The 25039-nt window shown below is 39.8% G+C and overlaps 2 protein-coding genes across 3 annotated transcripts in view; one reads left to right on the top strand and one right to left on the bottom strand.

The window, feature by feature from the left end:
• The window catches only part of rbpjb (recombination signal binding protein for immunoglobulin kappa J region b), a 47151-nt gene extending 35405 nt beyond the window's left edge, over window positions 1–11746 (top strand). For both annotated transcript variants that reach the window (XM_041985767.1, XM_041985768.1), the window contains 8 exons: window positions 1417–1582; window positions 1683–1857; window positions 4630–4767; window positions 4931–5043; window positions 5221–5361; window positions 5505–5660; window positions 5799–5902; window positions 7631–11746. In XM_041985767.1, the coding sequence (XP_041841701.1) occupies window positions 1417–1582; window positions 1683–1857; window positions 4630–4767; window positions 4931–5043; window positions 5221–5361; window positions 5505–5660; window positions 5799–5902; window positions 7631–7955 (1318 nt within the window). In that variant the 3' untranslated portion in view covers window positions 7956–11746. The remainder of the gene's footprint in view (window positions 1–1416; window positions 1583–1682; window positions 1858–4629; window positions 4768–4930; window positions 5044–5220; window positions 5362–5504; window positions 5661–5798; window positions 5903–7630) is intronic.
• A 1434-nt stretch (window positions 11747–13180) lies between these two features.
• cckar (cholecystokinin A receptor) lies at window positions 13181–23405 on the bottom strand. Its single transcript, XM_041985769.1, has 5 exons — window positions 23079–23405; window positions 22217–22468; window positions 14962–15223; window positions 14529–14656; window positions 13181–14345 (listed from the first exon to the last, which is right to left on the bottom strand). The coding sequence occupies exons 1-5, from the start codon at window positions 23203–23205 to the stop codon at window positions 13741–13743; spliced, it is 1374 nt and encodes a 457-aa protein (XP_041841703.1). The 5' UTR covers window positions 23206–23405; the 3' UTR covers window positions 13181–13740.
• Between the last annotated feature and the right edge of the window lie 1634 nt (window positions 23406–25039).

Below are 25039 nucleotides of genomic sequence, written 5' to 3'. Positions count from 1 at the left end.
TGTTCAAGGCTGAGAGCAGACAGGTCTCAGAGGTTTGCGGTGCAACTTAACCTGCTGTTATAATCTTCATGCAGTTTGTGATCACCGGCTGTTGCAACACTTTAACTTTGTTTTTTTCTTTTATCTGTCACATTTGCTTTTTCTTCCTCAAGCGACTTCTGAAACCGATCTCACCTTTCTACCCAATCGCTCTACAACTTTTTATAGCTTTTTTCCTTCCACCTCTACCTCTTGCTCATTTTGCAACTCTCCATCCGCCTGTTCTTTTGGCTGAGCTGCAGCGCTGCTTGCGATCTCATCAAGCCTATCTTTTGGTAAATCAGACCTCGCACGCCAACTCCACGACACCTCAGAGAGTTGGAGAGCAACATTAGGGAAAGATGAATTCTTCAGATAGTATTCTGGAATCTCGGCCAGTTAAAGTGACAGCAGTGAGGCAAACTTGCAGCTTCAGGAACCATTGGACCACTCTTTGTCTCATAGCCAGGCTTACACAAGATCCTCTGTCAGTGGTTCTGGTTTGTGAGTTGCTGAATTTCACAATCTCTGTAACCAACAGTCCATGCAGCCACAATACTGACAGATTCCTAAGTGAGGCTACAAAATAATCCCCAAGGCTTCTGCTACGTCACAAACAAAAAACTGACCCACGAATCACATGTTGATAATTTTCTACAACTGTCTCACACCTTATGATGCTACTAGCATTGTAAGAAGTGAGCCTATGAAACTCCAGAAAGTAAGTGCATGGAGAATGCTATTGCGCCGTCTTCCTCTTTCTTGCCACCTCTTGCCGTCTGCGCTTTTTATAGGAGGTGAAAGTAGACAAACACACACAGAGGCAGACACTGGTGTTGCGAAATAGGTCGCTCTCCAGTTCCACACTGACACACTCAAATTCATTTGAAGTGTGCTGCTTCAGTAATGAACCGATTTCATGTCTTACAAAGCTGAAGTAGCCTCGTATTTTTTCCTGATGCTCGGTGCTGTATTGAAGTGGAAAAGCAGGGAATGGGGATTCTTGAATTGGAAAGACTTTTATGTCATATGATGGTTTATATTTACCAACAGATCATTTCTCTGCTGGATAGATTATAACATGCTGGAAAAAGTTTGACAGTTTTAGGATAAAGTTTTGAGTGCTTGTACATAACATGTTAATAAAGGTTTTTAACCATGTTAGGAAGTTGGTGCGAGTCTGCCCTCTTCTGGTATAAATTGTGTATTGCACTATTTTGTTGACTTGCTCTTCCAGTCCTTTGTTTTAGCTCATTTATTTGTCTAACTAAGCAGTTCCTTAAAATAATATCAGTATTTAGGTAGAAATATTGAAATAGTAGCATATTATTCAGGTCAATAACAGCCTCACTGAAGCATTTGAAACTAATTTCTTTAATAACGTTTGCTTGTGTGCAGGTTCTTCTGCCCTCCTCCCTGTGTGTACCTGATGGGCAGCGGCTGGAAGAAAAAGAAGGAGCAGATGGAGCGAGACGGCTGCTCCGACCAGGAGTCGCAGCCTTGTGCCTTCATTGGCATCGGCAACAGCGACCAAGAAATGCAACAGCTCAACTTAGAGGGAAAGGTAAAACATGCTTGAAGTCAGAACATGAGTCGTTTTTCTCTGTTTTTCTGCTTTTGAACTGATAGTTGCTTTCCCCAACACATTTTTTTCTCTTCACCAGAATTATTGCACAGCCAAAACCTTGTACATATCTGACTCCGACAAGAGAAAGCACTTCATGTTATCTGTCAAGATGTTCTACGGTAACAGCGCAGACATCGGCGTCTTCCTCAGCAAGAGGATCAAAGTCATCTCCAAGCCCTCCAAAAAGAAGCAGTCCCTTAAAAACGCTGACTGTGAGTTGGATACACAAATCCATATTCCTGGTTAAGTGTAAAACATTTGTGTTTGTATGATTTTTTTTGTTTTTGTTTGTTTGTTGTAACAATGCTTCTTGGTAATCCTATATAGCCAAACAGCTTGCTCTTCTATTGACTCTTTTTAAGCTTCTGGAACCCCAGGTGCTGACAATCAAGGCCTGATTAGCACCTGATGAGCAGCACCTGTGAGCATGGAACCTGCTATAGTGTTAGGATTGCAGAGTTAAAGTATGGCGAAGTGGAGAATGCTGCTGTGCTTATTGCTGCACTGACAGGGTAACAGCTTTTGGTGGAGGCAGTGTGATGGTATTGAGAGGCATCAAAACAAGGCTTGTCATAACTGGAGGTAATCTCAATGCAGAGAAATGCAATTCTCCAACCAGTGGCCATTCCATCTTCCCACAGTCTGGAACTGGACTCCATCAGGGATTTCTTCCAGAGTTTGGGAGTAGAGCGGATGGAGTTGCCTCCTTGTAGTCCTGACCTCAACACCATTGACCTTCTGTGGGATCAGCTTGGGTGTTCTGTGCCAGAGTGATCAACACAACCACATTAGCTGACTTGTGGCAAATGCTGGTTGAAGAATGGGAAGCTATCCCACAGCAATGTGTGACCAAGCTGGTGACCAGCATGAGGAGGAGGGGCCAGGCTATCTTCTTCCCAAGCAACAACCTCCGACAGTAAAATGTGAAGCCTATGCGGAAGTGCAAAAGTTGCAGTTCACCCCTCATCCGCTAGGGGCTGGCTCCAAAACGGAGCAAATCCCTATAGACTCCTTTGTTAAAAAGACCAACTTCACAGCAGCAAGAAACATGTTTAAAGCCTGGTACACAAAAACATTTTAGGATTAATAGGTCAAGTTTACCTTCATGACAACTGTGAGGGGGGTAAAGTTTTTCCTAACTCACCACCATTTAGATGTTATTTAAGCTTGAAATTTGGCAATTTGGCAGTTTTCAGCTGGCTAACAGCGTACCTTAGCTTTAGCCCACCTACCTCACGTTAGCTAGCCCACGTTAGCTGGTTAGCTACCTTTGATGGGTGTCAATCATCCACCCCCACCTTCACAGTCACCCTCTCAGCTCTACCTCTTTGCCCCTTTTTGGATTTTCCGGGAATGACGACACGAGTGACACTGCCAAGATGGCGACGGTGGGAACCGCCGAGTGAGCTTCAGTTCAGCTCTTCAGAAACCTACGGCCGACATCATGGAGGCTCCGTCCATTTATGGTTCTTCCACATGCTGCTGAAGCCCATGTTTGTTAAATAAATAAATAGCTTTAGTTTATATAGTTATATTTAGTTTCTTCAGACTGTAATAACCCAATCCAATAAACAACAAGAATCAATAACAGAATACAAAAGTGGAGACATTTATAAGGAAAATAAAGAGGCTTTCCAGTGGTATAAGATTTCTTGACAAGAAGTATTGTTACAACAGAGAAATAATCAACCAAACGCTAGTTTCCTTACTTGATGTGTAAGTTTAGTTCACCTGCATTTGATGAGGTTTTTCTAGGGTTATGTTGGGTTTGGTGTATTTTGTATGCATGAGCCTGACAGCACAAGTTAAGTTGCAGCATGGCATAAAGCCATTGTCTTAGGTTCTTCTGTAAAGGTTTAGCTGTGTGAGAGCAGATTTGAATTATAAGTGTCCTGCTGTTTCTTTTCAGCTTCGCGCTAAAACATTCATACTGGCAAACATTGCTTCTTACAGTGAACAACGCTGAAGGAATGCAATGAATTAATAATCAGAGTTGGTGGGGCTTCATTATTTGTTCAGGAGAAGAATCTTTTTGACTGTTTCTTCTGCGTGTTTTCATGCACACCATTTTGAGTCTCCTAATTTATGTGAACGGGTCCCTTGTAAAAATTCATGTGAAGTTATAAGTTAATAGAATATTTTATAATTCACAAAGTGGAGCTGGGATCTTTATTTTCGCTGCTCATTTTTCATTATTTTTGGACTTGAACTTTGAATTTATTGGTTTTGTTTTTAATCTAGGTATTTGTACAGTGTTCACCTTAAGGTACCTTTGTGTCTGTCAGACGTCTACATTCACCTGAAACTGGTTTGGTTGGATTTTTGTCAAATAGAAAGCAGCCTAATGACCATGAGTGCTTTTATAATAATCTGTTGAAGAAGCTGCTGTAAGAAGTAAGCGTCCTTCTTCTTCCACAAGGCTTTTTCTTTAGAACTGTATAAAAAAAAAAGAGTGATTCTTCTCATTAATTCTTCCTTTGTTTTGAAAAAATCCCCCAAGACCATTTTCCAGTGGTACTAGCACATACTGAATGTTTTGTTTTGTAATGCTACCAGTTTATAAACCAGAAATTTCCTGTTATTACAACTGATAAGCTGCAAAAGGTACTTGAGTTTTGTTCATGTTCAGCAGAATTTAAACCAAATCTAGTGATTGATGAGAGATTGAGGCTATATAACTTGTCTCAGTTCAGATAGAAGTTCTTGCTTTATTCTTTGAGAAATTTCCTCAGGATTCGGCATGGAGTGGTCCATGCCTGCAGCTCAACATCTCAGGGCAAATATCCCCTTTAAAATTTCCCACCACTGGAGGTCAGTGTTGTAACTATAATAACTCCCCAGTAACCCAGTTACGTGACATAAAGCAGACCCCCTCTGCCTCTAACCGACTGTTTTTATACCTCTTATCATACCGTGTGCATCATGTCATCTTTGGGTTCTTATGTAACCTGCTGGTGCTCGTTTGTTCTCGCCTCTGTCCACAGTGTGCATTGCATCAGGGACCAAGGTGGCACTGTTCAACCGACTGCGCTCCCAAACAGTCAGCACACGCTATCTACACGTGGAGGGCGGCAACTTCCACGCCAGCTCCCAGCAGTGGGGCGCGTTTTACATCCACCTGTGTGAGTCTCCATAAAGTTGCAAGACTAGATCAAAGTTTAAGTTTAACAGCTTGTTCGCTGTCTATTAGAGTAATTACACTTCTTATTAAACAGGACAGAGTGATTGAGCAAATTGGGTCAAGCTCATAATCAAGCTGCCTTTTCTCTTCTTTTTGCTTTTCAGTGGATGATGAGGAGTCAGAAGGAGAAGAGTTCACTGTGAGAGACGGTTACATCCACTACGGTCAGACAGTCAAGCTGGTTTGCTCCGTCACCGGCATGGCCCTGCCCAGACTGGTAACAATCGCAGCGTTTGAGATTAAGAAAGTCAGACATGATTTGAGACGTTAAAGAGACAGTTTCTGACACTTTAAAGTAATAAAATTTAGACCCATGCTTTCTCATATCTTCTTTCTATCCCTCCTGTTTTACTCTCCTCCTTCTCATCTTTTTGTTCATTTTTCTTCCTTTCAGATTATCCGAAAGGTGGACAAGCAGACGGCACTACTGGACGCCGACGATCCAGTCTCCCAGCTCCACAAGTGTGCCTTCTACCTGAAGGACACAGAGCGCATGTACCTGTGCCTTTCCCAAGAAAGGATCATCCAGTTTCAAGTTAGTGTCATTTATATCCCTCATCTGAGGACGACTGCTCTAGTGAAATCTCCTCAGTCCTTCCTGTGTGCTCTGCTTTTGTTCAGTTTGGAGATGAAGAAGTCAGGAAGTCTCACATCTCCCCTTTCTTCCCCCTCTGCTAGGCCACTCCATGCCCAAAGGAACCAAACAAGGAGATGATCAACGATGGCGCCTCCTGGACAATCATCAGCACAGACAAGGCAGAATACACTTTTTACGAGGGCATGGGCCCTGTTCACTCGCCTGTCACTCCCGTGCCTGTGGTAGAGAGCTTACAGGTACATAGAGGAGACGTGCAACCTCCAGCACAGCATTTTGTGTTATTGTGCTTCATGCCTGAACAGAAATGCTGCTGCAGTCTAGGTTCCATACATCTGTTTTCACTGACGTTGCTTCATTATGTTGCCTCCCTGCAGTTAAACGGTGGAGGGGATGTTGCCATGCTGGAGCTGACGGGACAGAACTTCACTCCAAATCTGCGGGTTTGGTTTGGAGATGTTGAGGCTGAGACCATGTACAGGTGGGCCTTTAGTTTCAATTTCTGAAAGGTCATCCATCTGATATTTTGGCTGACTTTAATTAGGATGCATTGTTTCCTTCTCACTACTCTCCTGCTTTTTACGCAGTCTGTAATTTACCATTTAGTTCTCTTTTCTCTTGCTATTCAGATCTATTGTTTGAGCCTAAAAGGTCCTTGTGGCTAATTTTTTTTTTCCTACATTAACATGTAATAATAGTGTTAAATTTTATTTGAAGTGATCTGAGAAGTTTATAGACCCATCTCTCTTAAATCAGTCTTTATGCCTGATTACTATAACAGAGACATGAACAACCCAGAGCTGTAAAAGGTCTCCAAATGCTCTGTCAGATTTAATGCTGTTTCTGCCTTTTATGCATAATGCTACAGCTACCTCATATGACACACTCATCTCAGCTTTAGTGATGTAGTTGGTGCTAAATTACATCATTCAAGTGGTTTAGTCTGCCTGTCACTGCTCATCTAATCAGCTTTAAATAATAAATAAGCCTGTAGGCCTGTTTTAAGAGTTGTTAACAGGTTATTGCAGCTGCAGCTATATGTACATCACTTGTATGATGTATGTTTAACAAGTAACATTACTCACCTTGTCTCTTCCTCTGTTCATAGCGAAAACAGTTTAACTGACAATGTAAAGACATGGAGGAGAAAAAAGTTAAGTTTGAGAGCTAAAGCTACCTGGAATGTCTAGAAGTCAAAGTGCTCAGAGACATGACAAACAGCCACCAGTCAGCAAACGAAAGCAAAAACATGAAGATGGATGTTTCAAAGGTTTAATGGACAGAAAGAAGTTACTTTCTTTTTTGGTCTGAGTGCAATTTAAGTGTTTTTTTGGCACTCAGTCTTTTAGCAAATGCCTGCAGTGTTCGACTTGGTTCAGTAACGCACAGCTCAGGTGCACGTGCTAATTCTTAGAGAGGATACTTGTCGTGTTTCCTTTACAGCATCACACCATTATCAACTGACAGCAACAACTCAAACATAAAGATCGTTATCATTCAGCTGTAAGTTAGCACACTCCAGCTATGTTAGGCTTATGTGTACGGTTCAAACATATCAAACAAACTTAAATATCTCAGAGTTGTGATTATCAGAAACATCTCGCAGGATACTGCGTAACGTCATGCCTTTGTGGTGTTGTTGATAACTAGAAGGCGTAGCAGTGCTTTCTAGATGTAGCCCTTTGAGCTCGGAGGGTAATCTGCGGTCTGAAAGATTCTGTTTTAAAGCAGTGGCAGGAGAGGGAGAGGAAAAAAGACTAAGGACTGAGATTGATCCAAATATTCCTTTTGCTTTGACCAGCAGAATGATGACCTGAACACTTGTTTTTCATCTGACTTAAATCTTTTTTAGGACATTAAGTGACTCCTTAAATATCAGATTTAAAGTAAAGGAAGATAACCTTTGTATATTTGGGTGTCTGTGGTTTCAACTTCAAGGAAAGCTGATCATGAACAAAGAGATGATTGAAAAAGAGAGCTTAACTGAATGTTTCCAGATGTCTGATATTTAATATACCTGTCATTTTGTTAGGGTTAAATTAAAAATTGAGAGTAAAAAAAGTAAGCTGGGTCCATTTTTCAGTTTTATTTATCTAATATTTCTTAACGCTATCTCATAGAAACTGATTTCTGTTATGAGACGTTCAGGTTTAAGGTTGAACGTTGAGGAACTAACCTGTGTCGTCTCTTTTCCACCGACGTGATGCAGGTGTGCAGAGAGCATGCTCTGCGTGGTGCCCGACATCTCCGCCTTCCGCGAGGGCTGGCGCTGGGTGCGGCAGCCCGTCCAGGTGCCCGTCACGCTGGTGAGGAACGACGGTATCATCTACTCCACCACACTGACCTTCACCTACACGCCGGAGCCCGGACCGAGGCCTCACTGCAGCGCCGCCGGCGCCATCCTGAGGGCCGGAAACTCCACTCTGCTCAGCAACAGCAGCCAGGAGGCCGGCTCCGGCGTCTACGGCCCCAACAGCACCTCCACCGGAGGAGTCACATCCTCATCCTCCACTGCCGCGGCTGTGGTGTCCTAACGCACACAAGGGAGGGGGCCCACTCTTTACAGTATGCCTTGAGAGCAAGTATACCATAAGGTATATAAAGACTATAGGAAATAAACCGAACTGACTCACGCTAAAGTGCTGCGTTTTACTTTTGAATACAAAGAAGCTGAGATGGAAAAAAAAAAAAAAAAAAACCCGGCAGGACAAAGGAGCAAACGCAGGGGACAACTAAAGGAGTGACATCATAAAACATGTCAACCAACAGGGAAAAAAGCAGCTCCTTAACACCCCCACCCTCTCCTGTGGTTACTTTAGGGACCTGCCTTTCCAGTCCTGGTGTTTGGAATGAGTGAAGTTCCTGCAGGCTCAGAGCACCAGCACCTTCCTTCAGCTGTGAGAAACCACAACAACAATACATCCACCGTGGCCAAAAGAGGAAAAAGGTCTCAAAATGAAAATATATTTTAGCTCTGCCCTGCTTCCCTGAACCCTTCATCCACTTGTTTTGTTTGTATTCCTTTTGTTTGTTATCTTGCATTAAGTTGCAGAAACCTTACGGGGACTGGATGTATTGTTGTTGAAGGGAGCGCAAGGATGCAGAGGGACACACATAAAACGTGACGATAACATAGTTTTTATGGACCAAGGATCTTGTATAAGCTTTAGTAAAGGTACATTTTTCTCCATACCTTTTTTGTATTAAACATATAGTACACTTTTGTTACCAAATAGTTTCTATTCTTCCTCTGAGCTTGGGCTTTTTTTTTTTTTTCCCCCCCGTTTGAGGTCCAAAATCCCAACCTGTATGTTTTGACCTTACTACAAAAACGCCTGCTTTTCAGTCTGTGGATTGAATTTTTGTTTTGATACTCTTGTGTCTTCTTTTGGGGGGAAATCTGAAGTTTGGGTTGGGTATTTGCATAAGCAAAGTTTTCTTTTTTGTTTTTTTGTTTTTTTTTTAATTGGGGAAAAACCTCAGAGGGCCTATTTTTTATCATTGGTTTTATGAAGTCTTTAAAGAGAAAAGCTTTAAGCAACGCCTCTGCCTTGCCTGCAATACTTAATGTGCTCTACGTCTCCTGGAAAGTATACACGTCAGTACATCTCACATGGAGCCCTAGAAACATTTGCAGAATCATGACAACAACTTAAATAGTCTTTCATGGTTACAAAAACAAGTCTGTTTGCTGTTTTCAGATTCATGTAATAAGCGTAGTCATTGACTTAAACGGATAGCCTTAGTACTGTATATTCTTACTGTGTACACAGTTAGACCGGTCACATATCTAATGTCCTCTTTATCTGTTGCTCACTGCTAACTTATCAAACCATGTTGTGAAACTTCCATCAAACCGCACCTAGCGAGGTGTCTTCCAGTGTGTGCTCTAGTTCTGGTGGCATTTATATCTGATGGTTTTCCAAAAAACAAAACATTTAAGAAAAGATGTGGCCTTACTGATAACTTCAATTGCATAAAAAAAGAAAAAAGAAAAAACACTTTTTTTCCTATCTGCTGTTTACTCATGTTGGAAGAACCTGTGCATAGCACAAAAGCAAGCTGATGCCTCGCTTCTTATCACAGGAGCTCTGCTGTCTTGAGCTCATTGCTGCGACTCTTAAGACCACCTTTTCACGCAAAGCAGCCTTCCGAAGGGTCTCCCAGCCTTCGTTCTTGGAGTACAAGTACAAACCCCTGTTTATTTTATTTTTTTTTTTTTTAACTCGTGTGGTGCTCGGCACCCTTTTTACTGTTGGTACAATGTGTCACGAGCGCTGTAAGCTCCGTTCAGCCTTGTTTTCTTTCAGATATCCTGTGGTTTGACTCTGCAGAACAAGCGTGTATACATGTGAACTCACTGTCTGACTAGTTGCACTTATACACGTTCATGGCGACTGCGTCTCCTGTGGGAGCATAAAGGCCTTTTAAATGTGTGTTATTGATTGAATATGTGCATTTCCAAACATTACAGCAATATTGTACAGGTCATTTTCATCTTCTCCCTTTTTTTTTTTTTTTTTTTTCTTCTTTTCTTTTTGGGTCAGCCTGAGCACTAGTTCACCAGCCAGCCAATGCATATGTGTTGTGTGTGTCTTTCATATATTGTCGCTGTGATGGAAAATAGAGTCAGACTCGCTCCATTTCAAAGTGTTCCAACTCCAAGAAAAAAAAAAGTATTGGGTTTTTTTCCGTCTTCCATCGGGATCCAGATGTCTGCTAACTGTGGGGAAATATTCATTCAAAGGCAATACTTGTGATTTTACAGTACAACTGTATACACACTGGGGGGGGATAAATAACAATACTGTAACTTGAATGTCTGCTTGATGAAGTGTTTCAGCATTTTGTTACACCTTGGAATAGGAACAGAAAAGGATTCGCAGCCCCATCAAATGTAAAAAATGAAAGATTTAAGTTATGCCCTCATTTTTGCCATCCTTTGCCCACCTGTTTTGTCATTAATGTTAAATATTTTATATTGTAATATTGATATTTTTTAAATTATTGGTACAGAGTCTCCCCTGTCTTATGTCCAAAAAGAGAAAAAAAGAAGATAAAAGTGCATTATTGCCCATGCTGCCTATGTTGGCTTGGACTTAAAGGTGCTGCTGCACCAGTGTAGCATCAAAACCCGAGTAGTGGCGCCTCTTCACACCCCGCAGGTCAGCCTGAACCCTTTACTCTGCAGGACGAAGGTCAAATCACAACTGTAGATTTTTAACGTGAATCTTTTTCTATACGTCTTTTAAAATCTGCGAGTTTTTAAGCAGAGCCTCTGCATTAGTGTCACCTGCTCTCTCGCCGCCTTCTCCTTCCTGTCAAGTTTGGATATTTTTGGGAATTTTTGTTTACATGTCGCCTCTTTTAAGCTAACCACCCCTGGCTCTTCGTCATCTCCTGCGAGTCCAAACAGAGCAGCTGTTGTCACATTCACTCAAAGTTCATAAAAGCGGCGATGCATGCATGTCCCAAATGTGTCGCTTGGACAATCGGAGCTGGTTTTATAATTTAGTTTTTTTCTTTCTTCTTCCTCCCCACCTCTTAGAACGTGCAGATTTAAGGAATCAGGAGGGGTACAAGAAGACATGAAGGGGGGGATGAGCTTAAAAAAAAGTTACAGGCCTTCCTACACTGCACATTGGATTAATGTTAACCCAGCGACGAAGCTTTCAGAGAGAACAAAAAAAAAAAATCATTTCATAAACATTCGCCTTTTCCTCTGTGTCTGGTCATGTTTCTTTGTTTTTACACCTCCAAAAAGCAGCTGTTGTGTATGTGTTTTTATGAGCTCTGAACAATGTATGTATCCTCTAATATGCCAAATGTCTTTTATAATGTAGTTTTCATGCACTGCTAAAACAAAACGGGGCCGAGTGAGAGGCAGCTTTAAACAAATGTTAAAAAAAAAAAAAATAAGAGTGTGGAGCTCTTCTGTCGCACTCAGCCTTACTTCTCCTTAAGACTATTTGGCTGTTTGCACTGCAGAGCGCTAACCTTTCTATTTTCTCACACATTTCATCTTTCATTGCTCATGTTTTTCTATGTACATTAAGACTACGCACCCCCCCCCCCTTTTTTTTATAACATTCTGTTAATGCTTAGCTTTGCTACAGTTGAACAACTTTTTCTTTTGTTCTCATCTCCACTCTATTTCTCTTCTTCACGTCCTTCCACTATCTTTAACTTATCTCACTGTATCTGTGTATTATTCTAGTAAATGGTAAACAGAGGTGTCATTGTGGTAGTATACTCAGTGCTCAAAGGGTTGCTGATGGTAGAAACCTGTGCCGTTTGTAACATTTAGCAATAATGTCAAAACAAAGGGGACGTTTTTTTTTTTTTGTTTTTTTTTTGATAACATGTTAAGTTTGTTTTTGTACATATTGCAGCTCCAGATCATGCTCAAAACTGTATGTCATTAAAAGAAGAAGAAAAAAAAGCAAAAACATGGAAAAAAAACTTGCAATATTGGTATAAAAATGAAAAATAAAAAAGTGATATAAAATCTCAGTGATTTTTATTTTTATTTTTTTAATTGAAGCTTAAGTGAGTACATGTAGTCGCAGCTGGAAAAGTACAAACGAATGACCCAGACTCTTTTCTTACATAAAGCATATTCCTTTCTGCTCTCCCAGTGGCTGCAGGGTGAAGGCGGGTGGGGATGTCTGCATCAGCAGAGAAGCCCAACTACAGTCTCTCCATCCTTTTTGGATGCACTTTTAATGAAAGCTGTTAAAAGCACTGAGTTATTCCGCCCTGGGTCTGCACACTGGCCACTCATGGTCTTTATGAGCTTGACCGAGAGCCAACCATGAGCTGATGGGTCATAGAGAATACAATAGCCTACCTTTCCCAGACCAACACTCAAATGTACTTTACAGGCCTGTAAATCCACTGGGATTGGGTTTATACATTCAGTTATGTGCCTAAAATGGGCACAGAATATCACCACATACCAGAACATGTTTTTTACAGAACAACATTAAAGTTAGAATAGAAACATAGAACAAAGAAAACGGGAAAGAGTTGCTACATCAATGCTGCTACAGTTCACAGGAAGAATCCGAGAAATCACGTGGGTGATGGCGGGAATTCACTCTGAAGAGAAGAAGCAGGTGTTCAGTATCCCACAATTTGATAAGGCCCCTCCAGCTTCAAAGTGCCTCAGGTACACACACAGAAGGGGTCAAGGGCAAGGACTATTTGTCAAAGGAGGGTTCAACTATATACACAAATGTAAGCGATATGTTCAAAGTTTTTCAACCCATTAGTAGCTCACTGATGAATAGGTGGGAAAGTAGGGAAAATAGACTTCTTTTGTCAAAGTTGGTTAAGATAAAAACAAGTTGTAAGGTATCAATTAGTTTTATTTACAGGTGTTGAGAGCACTTCAAACTGATTTGTTTGGTGGTTAGACCAGCTAGCTCTTCAATTCTCATTTGCTTATCTTGCTAATCGCTAAGCTAGCCACTCTCAAGACTTCTGTTAGCATTCATTTCTGTGGGGAGTAAATAGCTGCTTTATGCTGCATTATCACACAACAGTTGGAGTAATATAGTTAAATATATAAAAACAAAGACAGAAAAAGGCTCAGCTGTCTCATAATATTGTCATTGGATATGACTGGAAGGCTAGGGAAAAGATGTATTGCTAATCAGCTAGCCTTGTTCCTTCATGTAGACTGTATTTTTTTTCCTTTTTCATTTCTTTTTTTATGACAAGGGTCCATTAAAACGCATTAATATTTAAGGAAAACATTAATTAAGCACAAAACTTCCAAGGCTTACAGTCAGAATATCATAGGCAGACAAAGAGATGTAGCAAAGTGAGTTATGAAGTTTTAAACTCTGGTGTTACCTTTATATTAGATAATAAGTTAGAAACTATATTCTTTTTTTATATATATAAATAATTGTATTTTTAAAATTGTGTTAGCTGTTGTATTACCTGGTGGTTGTATAATTTATTCTTAACTGCAATGTGGTATGAAATCTATGAAAAGGGAGTAAATGGAAAATTATATAAAAAGTGGTTTGCTGCTTTAAAACACTTCATGTCAGACTTTTGGTTCCTCAAGTTGTACAGTATAAGACATCACTTAGTAGTCTATACATAGAAAGTTTGGACGTGTTTGATGTGAGAGCACTAAATGTACAACAGTATCGCTCCACAGTCATGACACACTTAGTTAAAGCAACATAGCTGCTCATAAACGAGTTCCTATAAGCACTGTGAGGGCTGTATAACACGCCATGGATTCCCTTCATGTGTCTGTAAAATGGCCAGCTCTCCTACATGCAGACATATCAGTCCATGTTACGTCAGCTCACTCCAGGCAGATGCACGGATGCTACTGTAGGTGAAGCGTGTGCTGGCTCCACTTGGAGAAGTATGACCATTCTGCTCTTGGGTTTTTGGCCCTGATCTCAAGCTTCCTGCTTCCACTTTAGTGATTCTGCTTCCAACTGACCTCCCTGAGCCACTGCTCCTTCTGTTGATCCTCCTGAAACAGCTGCAGCAAGTGAAAGTGGATAACATGCCTTGGCGGAAGCGCTTGTTCATGAAGCAGTAAATGATGGGGTTGACGCAAGCTGATGTGTAGGACAACAGGTGGATGAAGGAGATGGGAGCGCCGGTGAGACGATAGGCTGAGCGCCGGTCAAAAGCCTGCCAAGCGTTCACCACGAAGATGGGAGTCCAGCACAGGAAAAAGAGGAAGACGATGACCAGGAGCATGCGGATCACACGCTTCTTGGCCATCAGGTTGGATGTGGAGCTGTTGCCACACACTCGCCCCACTGTGGGGTTGCTGCTGGAGCTGGCAGTGCTGCTTGTCGCTGTCAAGCTCTTCCTTTTAGATGGCTGTAGATAGCAGCCATCACTGTCGCCTGGCTTGATGCTGCCAGTGCTGGATTGTCTGTCTGTTGCGGATGAGAACATAAAAAGAAGGTACTGTAATGTCACTTGTTTCAATATGTGTATTACTCTGCAGCTATAAATAGTTCCAACTTGATACACATTTACCATATATGTGAGCAATATTGTGTTGACTTGTACTAAGAAAGTACAAAAATTGTCACTGCCTCCATCTATAGTTTTCATACCTCTGCTAGATTTCCTGTTGGACAGCTCAAATTTGATACCACGGTAGAGCTCCAAGGAGATGAGTCCATAGGCTGTCATCATCACGATGCCAGGGATCAGAAAGAGCAGCAACAGCAGAGACACATACCTACAGTTTTTCGGACATTTTTGAAGGAATAAATTAATTAAAATAAGCATTTATTCGAGGTTCTTAAAAGAAACACTACATCCAATCACCTGGCTGTGAATTGTTGGACACAATATTTTGCTAAACTTGTTTTTATCTTTAAAATGGTGGACTTGATAAATTAAGCAAATAACAACTGAGATTGTGTGTTTTTACATCTAAGGGTCAGATCTGTGTATTGCCAGATTCTCCTCAATGGCTGTCCTACATCTGCACCACCAGACTGAGAAAAATCATTTTAATCAAATATAAAAGATCATGCACACCAGGACTGTTGGATGACGTCATTTGGCCACACCAGGCGGCACATGTGTCCGGTGCTGTTGTTGAGGCGGGTGAAGGACTTCAGAGTGCTAAAAATGGGGTAGGGGAGCATCAGTACAAAGGATGCTACCCAGGTGGCGGTGATGACCTTGGCAGCATGGGATTTGGTCTGCCATGCCCTGGAAGTCAACGGATTACAGATGGCACTGTAGCGCTCCAGGGAGATGGCCACCAGGTTGAAGGTAGACACACTTACTGAGACGCCTGCACAGAGTAGAAAACCTTAAATGGATAATTGTCAGTATTGAGCTCCTATTGGCTGAGCCCTAGAAGCCTATTTCTTTTTTCTGTTTTTTAAAGTCACATCTTAACATGGGATGCTCAAAACCTAGTAACTTTTTATGACAATATCTAGGAAAAGAAAAGAAAAGAAAAGAAAAGAAAAGAAAAGAAAAGAAAAGATGCATACAGGCTTATATTACTGTAAATGTGATGCGGATTATCCTGCTTGACAGTACTTGACATTTTTGGGTCTGGATATTTTTTTTCCTTACTTAGGAAGGTTCCTAGCTCTGTGAAATGACCAACAAGTATCTGAGTGGCAGCCACAAAATAGCTGTTCAAATTCTATAAATACTTCAATGCTTCCAAATACTGTGGCCTGTATAGACACATTATGTAGAGGGTAAAAATAAATGATTGCATAACAGTGCACAAAACAAATTAACAGTAGCTAATTATTAATTTATAGAATAACAGTTAATATTTTTCAAGTTGTAAACAAGTATATTTAATGTTTTGCTGAGCTTTAGATCTACTGTCATGTCTGTATGATGCTACAGCCAGATTATAACCAAGGCTAAAGACATAATTGGGCTAATTTCCGCATTTATGCTTTAATTAGGAAATGTACAGTACAAGCATAACCTGGGCCAGGTTAAAGGCTGGGTTATGGCATGGGCTGTATTAGCCTGATGTTGCCCAAATTTCATAGCTCTGTACTGACATGGGTGTTGGGAGGACTAAGTATGGCCCAGAAACCAAATGAAAATGCAGATTTGGGTCATGTTTGGTACAAACATTCTTTGCTAACTGGGAATTAGCTTGGCAAAAAGAGTTGGGGAAACTGGGAAAAAACAAGTATATATTTAACTATGAAAAAATACCACAGAACAGCCGTTATGTTAATTAATAAACACTGTATATAGACAATGTTCAATTATTTTAATGAACAGTTAGATTAAATAATTTCTCATCTTCAATAAAAAATAAAAGCTGAAATTTAAACACTTTTGATTCACTTTTGATTGTACAAAACTGACAGATAAGGTATCAAATGTTAGCTAGTGAAACATGTGCTAATCTGTTCATCTTAACCTTTGAACAGTGCCTGGCTAACTTTTAAGTTATGCTAAGCTAACCGTTTCCACTTCTGTAGCTTAATGTTAAACGGAAAGACAAAAAAGTGGTATTAATACTATTTTATTAATCTTTATTTACTCTCAGGCATCCTTAAAACATATCCAGTGTAATGTTTTTGATGATTTGGCACAATAATCTTTTGTCACATTAAATTTAACGAGTGAGCAACAACAGAGCACATACTGGCCCCGTCTGATCACTGTTAACATACTCCGTAACAATAACAAGAAGATCTATAAATACACTGAAATGATTTCTGTGCATGACGGAGAGTGACATAAACAGACAAACACAAGGACAAATGAGGAGGCAGTCCCTGAAGACAGTGCTCTGATCTCCATGTACTGCTAAATGGGGCAACAGGAAGTGAGGACAGGAAATTAAAATCAGATTTCCAAGCAGGTAATTGGATGACAATGAAATATTGGTATTCAATGCGTCAGCTGTAATGATTTCACCTTGTTGCAAATGTCCCAACAGAGTCTTTTTGAGAAGTACAAGGAAACACAGGTTGGAGAATTTACCAGAATAACATGACAATAAAAATGATGGGACCTCATTCACATCCCTGAACACACTGACTCATCTCGTTTCAAGCTGCCTGTATGGAAGATTTCAATCCCCTGACTGACAATAAATGGAACAATGAAAGGAAATGGCATAGAAAACAGATCTAAATATGTGTTGGTAATTAATGAAGAGAAAACATGCACACGTTTTATTATTTGGTGTTTAATTTTTAGTAATGGAACAATATGCTATTCCATTGGTCACATATAAAGCTTTTCATGGCTTTTGTATCTTAAGGTTTCCATAAGTAGAATGGGACCCAGAAGTTATCAGGCCCCTCTTTTATGGAACCAGATCCCAGTTTTGGAAGCAGACACCAAATCTACTTTTAAGATTAGTCTAAAATCTTTCCATGTTTATAAATCTTATAGTTAGGCCCCTGATAACTGGCTTGGGTGACCCTTAGCCATCCTTTTGGTTTTACTGCTTACACTTCTGGGGGACGTTTGTCCCATGATGCACTGAGTACTTTCCTCCATTTTTCTGTCTTAACTCTTTTTACCCATATCTAAACATTAAATTATTATTATCATTATGTTGTGTTTTTTTTCTTTCTCAGCAGGTATCCCTGGCTTAGAGTTATGGTGCTGTTGACCACATTGCCCTGTCCTCTTCACCCCCAACCAGTTAACTCGGTCCACCTTTCCTGAATCTGGCTCTTCTGGAGGTTTCCCTGGACTGTCTGTCAAAGCACCTTGAGACTTTGTTATAAAGTGGTGGCAGAAAAATAAGGCTGTATTGGATTGAACAATTATCTGTGTCTGCTAATGATTTAAAAAACTTTGTAATAGATTCTAATAAGAAATAATAATAATAATAATAATAATAAAAGGCTCTTTCTCTTTTCTGTTGAAATGACTGAATCTTTTTCTGCCGTTACCTCTGCTTTCCGCTCCTGGAGGATTATAAAATACTTTGGAAATATCATGAAAAGCCATTTGGATTATAAATTAGTAAGTAATCCTATTTGCGGTTTGAAAGGAAAAGGGATATTTTTTACTCTTGCTGAAGACAGGCTCTGTGTGGACATTTGTGTACCCTTCATATGTCTGGACCGGTCACTCTGCAATGAGGCAAGCATCTACGAAACTAACACGAAACTAACACTACGAAAGCTGAATTTAAAGAGAGGCTTTATGAAGACGTGCTCTGTTATCTACATCTGTATTATTTATCTTTAAAAACATGTCAAGAGAGGAAACTCGACCAGACTTTGGTTAAAAACAAAGTATGTGTCTGCTTTGCCACAAATATTAGTGTAATCTACAGTGCATTCCCCTTCTGCACCTGTGCACACTCGTTAATTTTTAGAACGTTCATAAAAGCAGAATTTCCTCTAAGTGCCCTCACTAATGCTCCTGTGTTTGTCCTATTTCAGGTCAAAATGTCTGTGATATCGTGCTTGTCTTTCAATTAGAGGGACTCCTTCGCTGTGTCTGTAGGCAACACAAGAACCATCCCAGCTTAGAGGGAAAAGTGACTTTGCTTCTTGCTGAATGAGAGGGAGTCGAATGGATTTAATAACAGTCAAAAAAAGATTTTTCTTATGCCATAAGTCAATCAGGAAAGCCCGTCACTGCTGTGGTTTTCACCTCAACCACTTTGCTTTCAAGACATAAAAATGCAACAGAGATCTGTGAGGATACATTTTGTGAAATTCAATTTGTGAAACACTCATGTAAGATTATTTCTTTATTCATGTGCTCGAATTTTTCTTCTTTTTTCTGAGTGTACATAGTCTTAGGGGGAAAAAAAATCTACATGTTTCCAGTTTTCAAAAGCAACAAAGTCTATTTTAGGAGGTTGATTAGGAGGGCTGTGGAAAAACCCAGTCTTCATCCAGATGTGGGCAAATCACTGAATTAACTTTTACACTTGATTTCCTTTTTTTAATCGATGTTTGACTTTTATTATGCAGGTTTTGCTGGTGTATTCGAGTGCAAACAAGCCAGGCGGACCTCATCACGAGGACAGACTCATTCAGAGTTAAGACACAGCTTTGAAGCAGACAATTCAATTATCTGAAAGTAAATATGAAAAAATGTTGCTGTCAGATTGAATGACTGTAGTTTTCAATAGAGATTGTTGCATCCTCTGTATTTATTTGAGTCTAACATCACAAATCATATGTTACCTTGACATGACTTTACAGTCTTTGCTGCATACTATTGTCTAAGTTCTCTAATCCACAATTCACACCAGGAATTCAGGTTCAGGGCAAAATATTTCACATAGAAATAAAACAACATTATTGGGAGATCATGCACCAGCTTGCAGCTTTAGTGCATCACATCTCTTCAAAGTGCAGCAGCTTGAAAGGCCATATCAATATGGTGTTCAGAACCATCAATGTATCGGCTACTGGTGAACAGGGCTGGGTCTAGAAAATTGATGGGTGGGGGCCACACCCAGGAAAATGGTGGCACATGTAAATAAGACCTTTTTAAAAAAGGGTCTAGATTTCAGGAAATGATGAACTGTCTATTAAAACTCAAGTGCTCATCTGATGTACAAATTAAAGTTGAATTTGTACAAGAAAACAGCCAATAATTTTATTCACTGTAGCAGTAACCCTTCCACCAGTGGGTCCAGGTCAGTACAGGACGGTTTGGTTCGGTAAACCCTGTTCGGCCGAATAGCAATAGATGCTTAAACTACAAAATAGTGTGATCTCATAGCATCACAATGCCTTACTTAAATCATAACGAAGAAGAAGGCAACACAAAAACAAAGGATGAGAATGGCAGACGTCAAGCAGTTTGCATTCTTCTTGTTTTGTGGCTTTAAAAGAAAATCCACAGTATATTTAAACATTGTGCTGGTTCTTATTTGTTCTTATTGCCAAGTTGAACAGGAAGTGATGACTCTTTTGAACAATCACCTGATTGCATTGTGTCAAGCTCCACCCTTTTGAGTTGGAAGAGTTTTAAAAAAAGTGGAATTATTCAGGATGGATATTCTGGTACCCTTTCCAATTTTTGCCTGAGAAAACGTAAAAAAATGCATATTTGTGGAAATGGGACTTTATACTTCATTGATAACTAACTTGATTTGAGCCAAATCAAAAGTTTTATCTGTGTTTCTTCAGCATTATGGGCTGTTTAATTTTGCAGCCATCACATCTGGTGGTTTTCGTACTTTCGTGCAGTCTGGAGAGGCAAATATTATCACCCAGATGATGCAACATGAATGCTGCAAAAAAAACATGGTCGTGCTGATGTAGAATATATAGAAGTTCTTTACATGCTGCATTCTTGAGCATCTGAGGTTTACCCTGGTAAAGGTTTGCTAGAATTAGTCTTTTCTTAGGGTGGCACCTGAAGGGTTAATCGGATTTCAGGGATGGTCTGTGTCCCCTAGGCCACCCCTCTGGCTGTGCCCTTGCTGGTGACCACCTTTCAGAGTGTTTTTAAACATTCCTTCTAAATGTATTTTCAAGATATAGAAAATATAAACTTGTCTCTGTGGGGATTATGCATCCACCTATCCATGTCAATAATGCTTATTCCATTTCAGAAATTAGCACCCGGACAGGTCGCCAGTCTGGCTGGATTAAGGCTTCAAAACGTTGAATTAATTATTTGAAAATCTCAGTCCCTGAGAATGTACAAGTTACTTGACCATGATTTGGCCTAAACATTCTTGCTTGCTTGTATTTGAACCCAGATTTAAGGTAAGGAGAGAAAAACCTTAAACTTCTGACTAAATCTTCATCATTTTTTTTTTCTTTTTAAACACAGGAGGACCAGGAAACTAAACTGGTGGAAGCTCTTAGCGACCCAAACTTCCTTCTGGTTCTTTTAACCATATCTAGTGGCATTCTTCCTTCTTGAGGCATGAATGTGACCTACGTAGATCAGGAAACAAGAACCTAGAGTTAAAATTAAGCAAATCAGTGGTTGGGGGAGAAAAAAAACAAAAAAAAACAAAAAAAAAACCATGTGTGCTACAAACATGTCTTGATCTACTCTCACAAATCTCCATTGACCAGGACTGTTTTAGCTCAAGCTCATTAAATCTTCAGCTGCATTTGAACATTCAGACAAATGAACCTTGTACAGAAGAGCCTCGAATGTCTTCAATTATCCTGCCTCCAACATGTACATGGCAATTACAAACACAATCAAATAACAAAAAAAAGAAACAAAACAAAGTAAAAACTTTACTTTAAGCTGATCATTTCTAACTTTCTTAAGGAAAAAAATCTGTGGAATCACGAACCCAAATAAATCACTGTTAATACTTTCCTTGTCCTCCTTTGTCAGTTTTAATGTTCTAACGTGTCGATTTCATGAATCAAAAACAAATTTCCTTATCAGTCAGACTCCAACTTTCCTTCATAGAGGCGAACATCTTGTCATGGACAATTTTTTCTAATTGCCACCAGGAGTCTTGCCAGCGGACTGAGATCCAGACTGTGATCATGTTAATGGGTTGATTACATCTTCCCCAGAGAAACATGTCAACACTTTTTCTTCTTCTAAAGATGTATTATCATCCTCAGCATCATCAAACACTGTTTTGATGGATAGAATGACAAAAGTTTCCAAAATTTTAGATCCTTTATTTGATATCAACCCCACATAATCCACAATTTAGTTTTATTCTCAGGCAGTCACTTTTTATATGATCAGTTGGACAAGCAGTTCTCAGCATCATCTCCTTCAACACGTACTGTATTGCCAATCTTGTTTTCTCTGTTTAACTCTGAATATAAATCTTTTTTCTTCAGCTCAAACGTTCATTATTCCTATTTATTTATGCTATAAAGTAATTATGGTGCATTTTCTATTTCCAGACATGTTGCTTTCCTTTTTTAAATTTTTTTTTTTTTTTTATATTTCTTGATCAACCGGTTTGTTACCTTTTCACAACCCTCCTATATTTTTTTTGTACTTTTGCCAACTTTTAGATACAGCTGGGAACAACAAACATCTTTTTACCACCCCCTGGTGTAGAATTATCTTCTGGAAGGAGTTTTGTAATCTTTTCAATTATTTACTCTGACATTTCTCTAGTTGATGCCAAGTTTCCTGCCAATAAACTCAAAGATCTGCTGCAATTTAAAGATTAAGCTGCAAATTTTGTGCTGTGCAGGTATATGTGTTATAGAAAAGCATTTTCTTTTTTCTTTCTTTTTTCAGTATTACAACTATATTCATTTTTTGGCGTGAAAATCTTAAATTTTATGTTACTAAATTAAATTAGGCCACGATCAAGATATATCAATTGTTCTAAAACTTTCTGTACAGCATATCCACATACCCATGAAGTACATGACCAGCTTGCATATGCCGATGCCGAAGATGAAATCCCTCATGAGGTTGGGGATGAGAGTGAAGGGAATGCACACCAGGGAGACCATAAGGTCACTGATGGACAGGGATAGCAGGAACAGGTTGGTAACCGTCCTCATGCGTCGGTTTCTCACTAAGACAGCAATGATGAGACTGTTGCCCAGGACACTGAGGAGGAAGATGAGACTGTAAAGGACAATCCGGACTGTCTGGTTGATATCTGAAAGAGAGGGGGACACACAGATGCACAGACAAATATAAAAGTAATTCAAATTATTTTGGAGCCTACCTATGAGCTCCTCTGACTCACTCCCACCATCTCTGTTTCTCTCACGCAGAGCATGTCTAAATTTTCTAATTTATTTACGTCCCTTCAGCAAGCATCACTCTAATATTCATAGAACAGTGACTCGTGTACAACTCACCGGTTTTTTGTAGGTTGCGCCCGTTTTTTTTTTAGTTTTTTTCTTTAACCTCTTGCTATATCACCCTAGGCTATGTTGCCTCTGTGGGTTTTATTCTCAAAAACATACTAAAATGATTACATTTTGCTTTCTATTTTGTGTCCACAAAGTGCATAAATGCATTTCTGTCCACTTCACCGTGCAGAACCAGTGGGCACTGACTACATTAGCCTCATGGAGGACCTGAGCCATACGCGTAATGCGCACTGACGCAAGGAAAATGCCCAAAGCGGTCGCTCATTTGACACAAGCTCGTGTAAAAATGATATATTTCTTTCTTTTCTTTTCTTTTTTCATACCAGACATGTGAAAAGAACACATCGGTCTACATTTGGTTCTGACAAAAAACAGATAAAGCCACTTTACCTTTAGCCTCGGGAGACAACTTTTCTTCGCGCTCACACTCGGAGACATTCTTGATCCCAAAATTGCACAAAATCTTGTTCAGATCGGTGGAATTTATTAGCACATCATGGATGGTAAACGTTTCCATTTCGCTTTCTCAAAAATGGCTTAAGTCAAATCAGTCACAGAAAGAGTAACAGTCATGCTCATTCAAGAAAAAAAATTAAAAAGAGAGAGCGAGATGAGATGAGATATAGCTACATTTTCATATATCCATTAGAAAAAAACGCTCTTAGATATTAGAGGAGCGGTTTCTCCAAGTTGTCGTGCGCTCTCGGCGCGCGGAGCTCTTCTGGTGCTCAGCAGTTCCAGCTACTGGCAACATGTGGTAGGTCGCATTCTGTAGATTCCGTCCGCCCTTAACACTCCACAACCCCTCCCCTTAAAAAAAAAAAAGATGCTAAAGTTGCAAAATGCAAAACAGTCTTATTCCTTTGATCACAGGAAAGGAAGGTGGGAACCAAGGTGGAAGGTGTTGCTCTTCGTGTTTCTCTGCCAAATATCTGGCATGCTGTGACGTGCGTTTCATCGGAATCTGTCAGCAGCATTATGTAAGCTCCACAAATCAAGCTGTAATTGCAGTGATCACTGGGAAGACAAGCTATCATTACTACGAAAACATCTCTGGTAACTTGTAACCAGTCACGTGTTCAGAAAAGGCCTGAACTCAGTCCCGTTCAGAGTTTGCTTTTGATTGAAATCGGACGAAAAGAAAGAAAAGAAGGAAAAGACCCTCGAGGGAGTGAAGCTGCTCACACGTGAAACATACAGCTCCTGACATTTAAGCCCTATTGTTGTTGTTATTCAAGGCCAATCAGACACAGGCAGTTGTGTGGCTTCAGGACAAATATGCATCCATTTCAAGTCAGCTCCATATGGTGCATTTAAAGCAGACTCAAAATGCAAATGAATTGGAGTCACAGCAGAAATAATTTCCTTTGTTGCGTCTTATGCTTGAGAATTTTTTAGAATTTCAAATAAGGTGAGCTGGTTTTTCCTCTGTTACAGTTGCCAGTGTGTGAACAAGAGCCTGTTTGGACTGAAAGTAATTTTACACACACCTAAATATATAGTTTTTGACACACAGACTTGGACCAATACTGAGGTTAACTTTACTTTTTTCATCTGGCCTGCCAGATTTGGGCCATCATGGGATCAGATTATTTTGGCTACCTGCAGAAAAAATTGGGTAATTCTTCTACTGCTTTTTCCCTTGAAATGTGAAGTTGATATGTAAAATTCTTATGTGAAAATTATCTCTTATTTTTGTGCTTTATACCTCCTTAAATTTATTTTCTTTTATTGAATTTGTCTTATTTTTATTTCTTATCTCTTCACTGCTTCAGTCTGATCCGTACAACACTATCTACTATGTTAGCCATATATATTATTTAGAATATTGTTTAAAAATGTTGGTAATAAGGGACAGGCTAAGAATGAAAGGTGTAAGGAGTTGGAGCAGATTTCTAACTTTGGGGACAGCTTGTCGTTCAAGTAAAGCATCCACTGAGAAATTATTATTTTGTGTTTAGCACAGATTCCTCAGATGGATCTCAAGGTGATTGTCATAAATATGTACTAATAGTTCTTTTACAATTCTAGGTGTTACTTTATCAGTTCAGATCAATATCTATGTGGTGTCCAAAACAGGCGTATTTGAAATGACTTGCCTAAATGACCTTGCAGATGTCAGACCATTAAGCCTGTTGTCATGTTTCCAGGGAGATAGGGCCTACTTAAATCCCAGGTACAAGATTGTTTAAGTCATTATGAATGGCATCTTTAGGACCAAACATATGACTGTGACTATAGTGTTTTTTCTTGCATTAATGCACCTGACCAGTTTCAAACAGAATGTGGTGATGAAACTTTAAACTAAATGTAGAAAATGTAATTTGTTACGTTTATGAATTTTGTTTGCA

The sequence above is a fragment of the Melanotaenia boesemani genome, chromosome 5, assembly GCF_017639745.1.
Source record: "Melanotaenia boesemani isolate fMelBoe1 chromosome 5, fMelBoe1.pri, whole genome shotgun sequence".
Taxonomy (NCBI): Eukaryota; Metazoa; Chordata; class Actinopteri; order Atheriniformes; family Melanotaeniidae; genus Melanotaenia; species Melanotaenia boesemani.
This window is presented reverse-complemented; position numbering and strand designations above follow the sequence as displayed.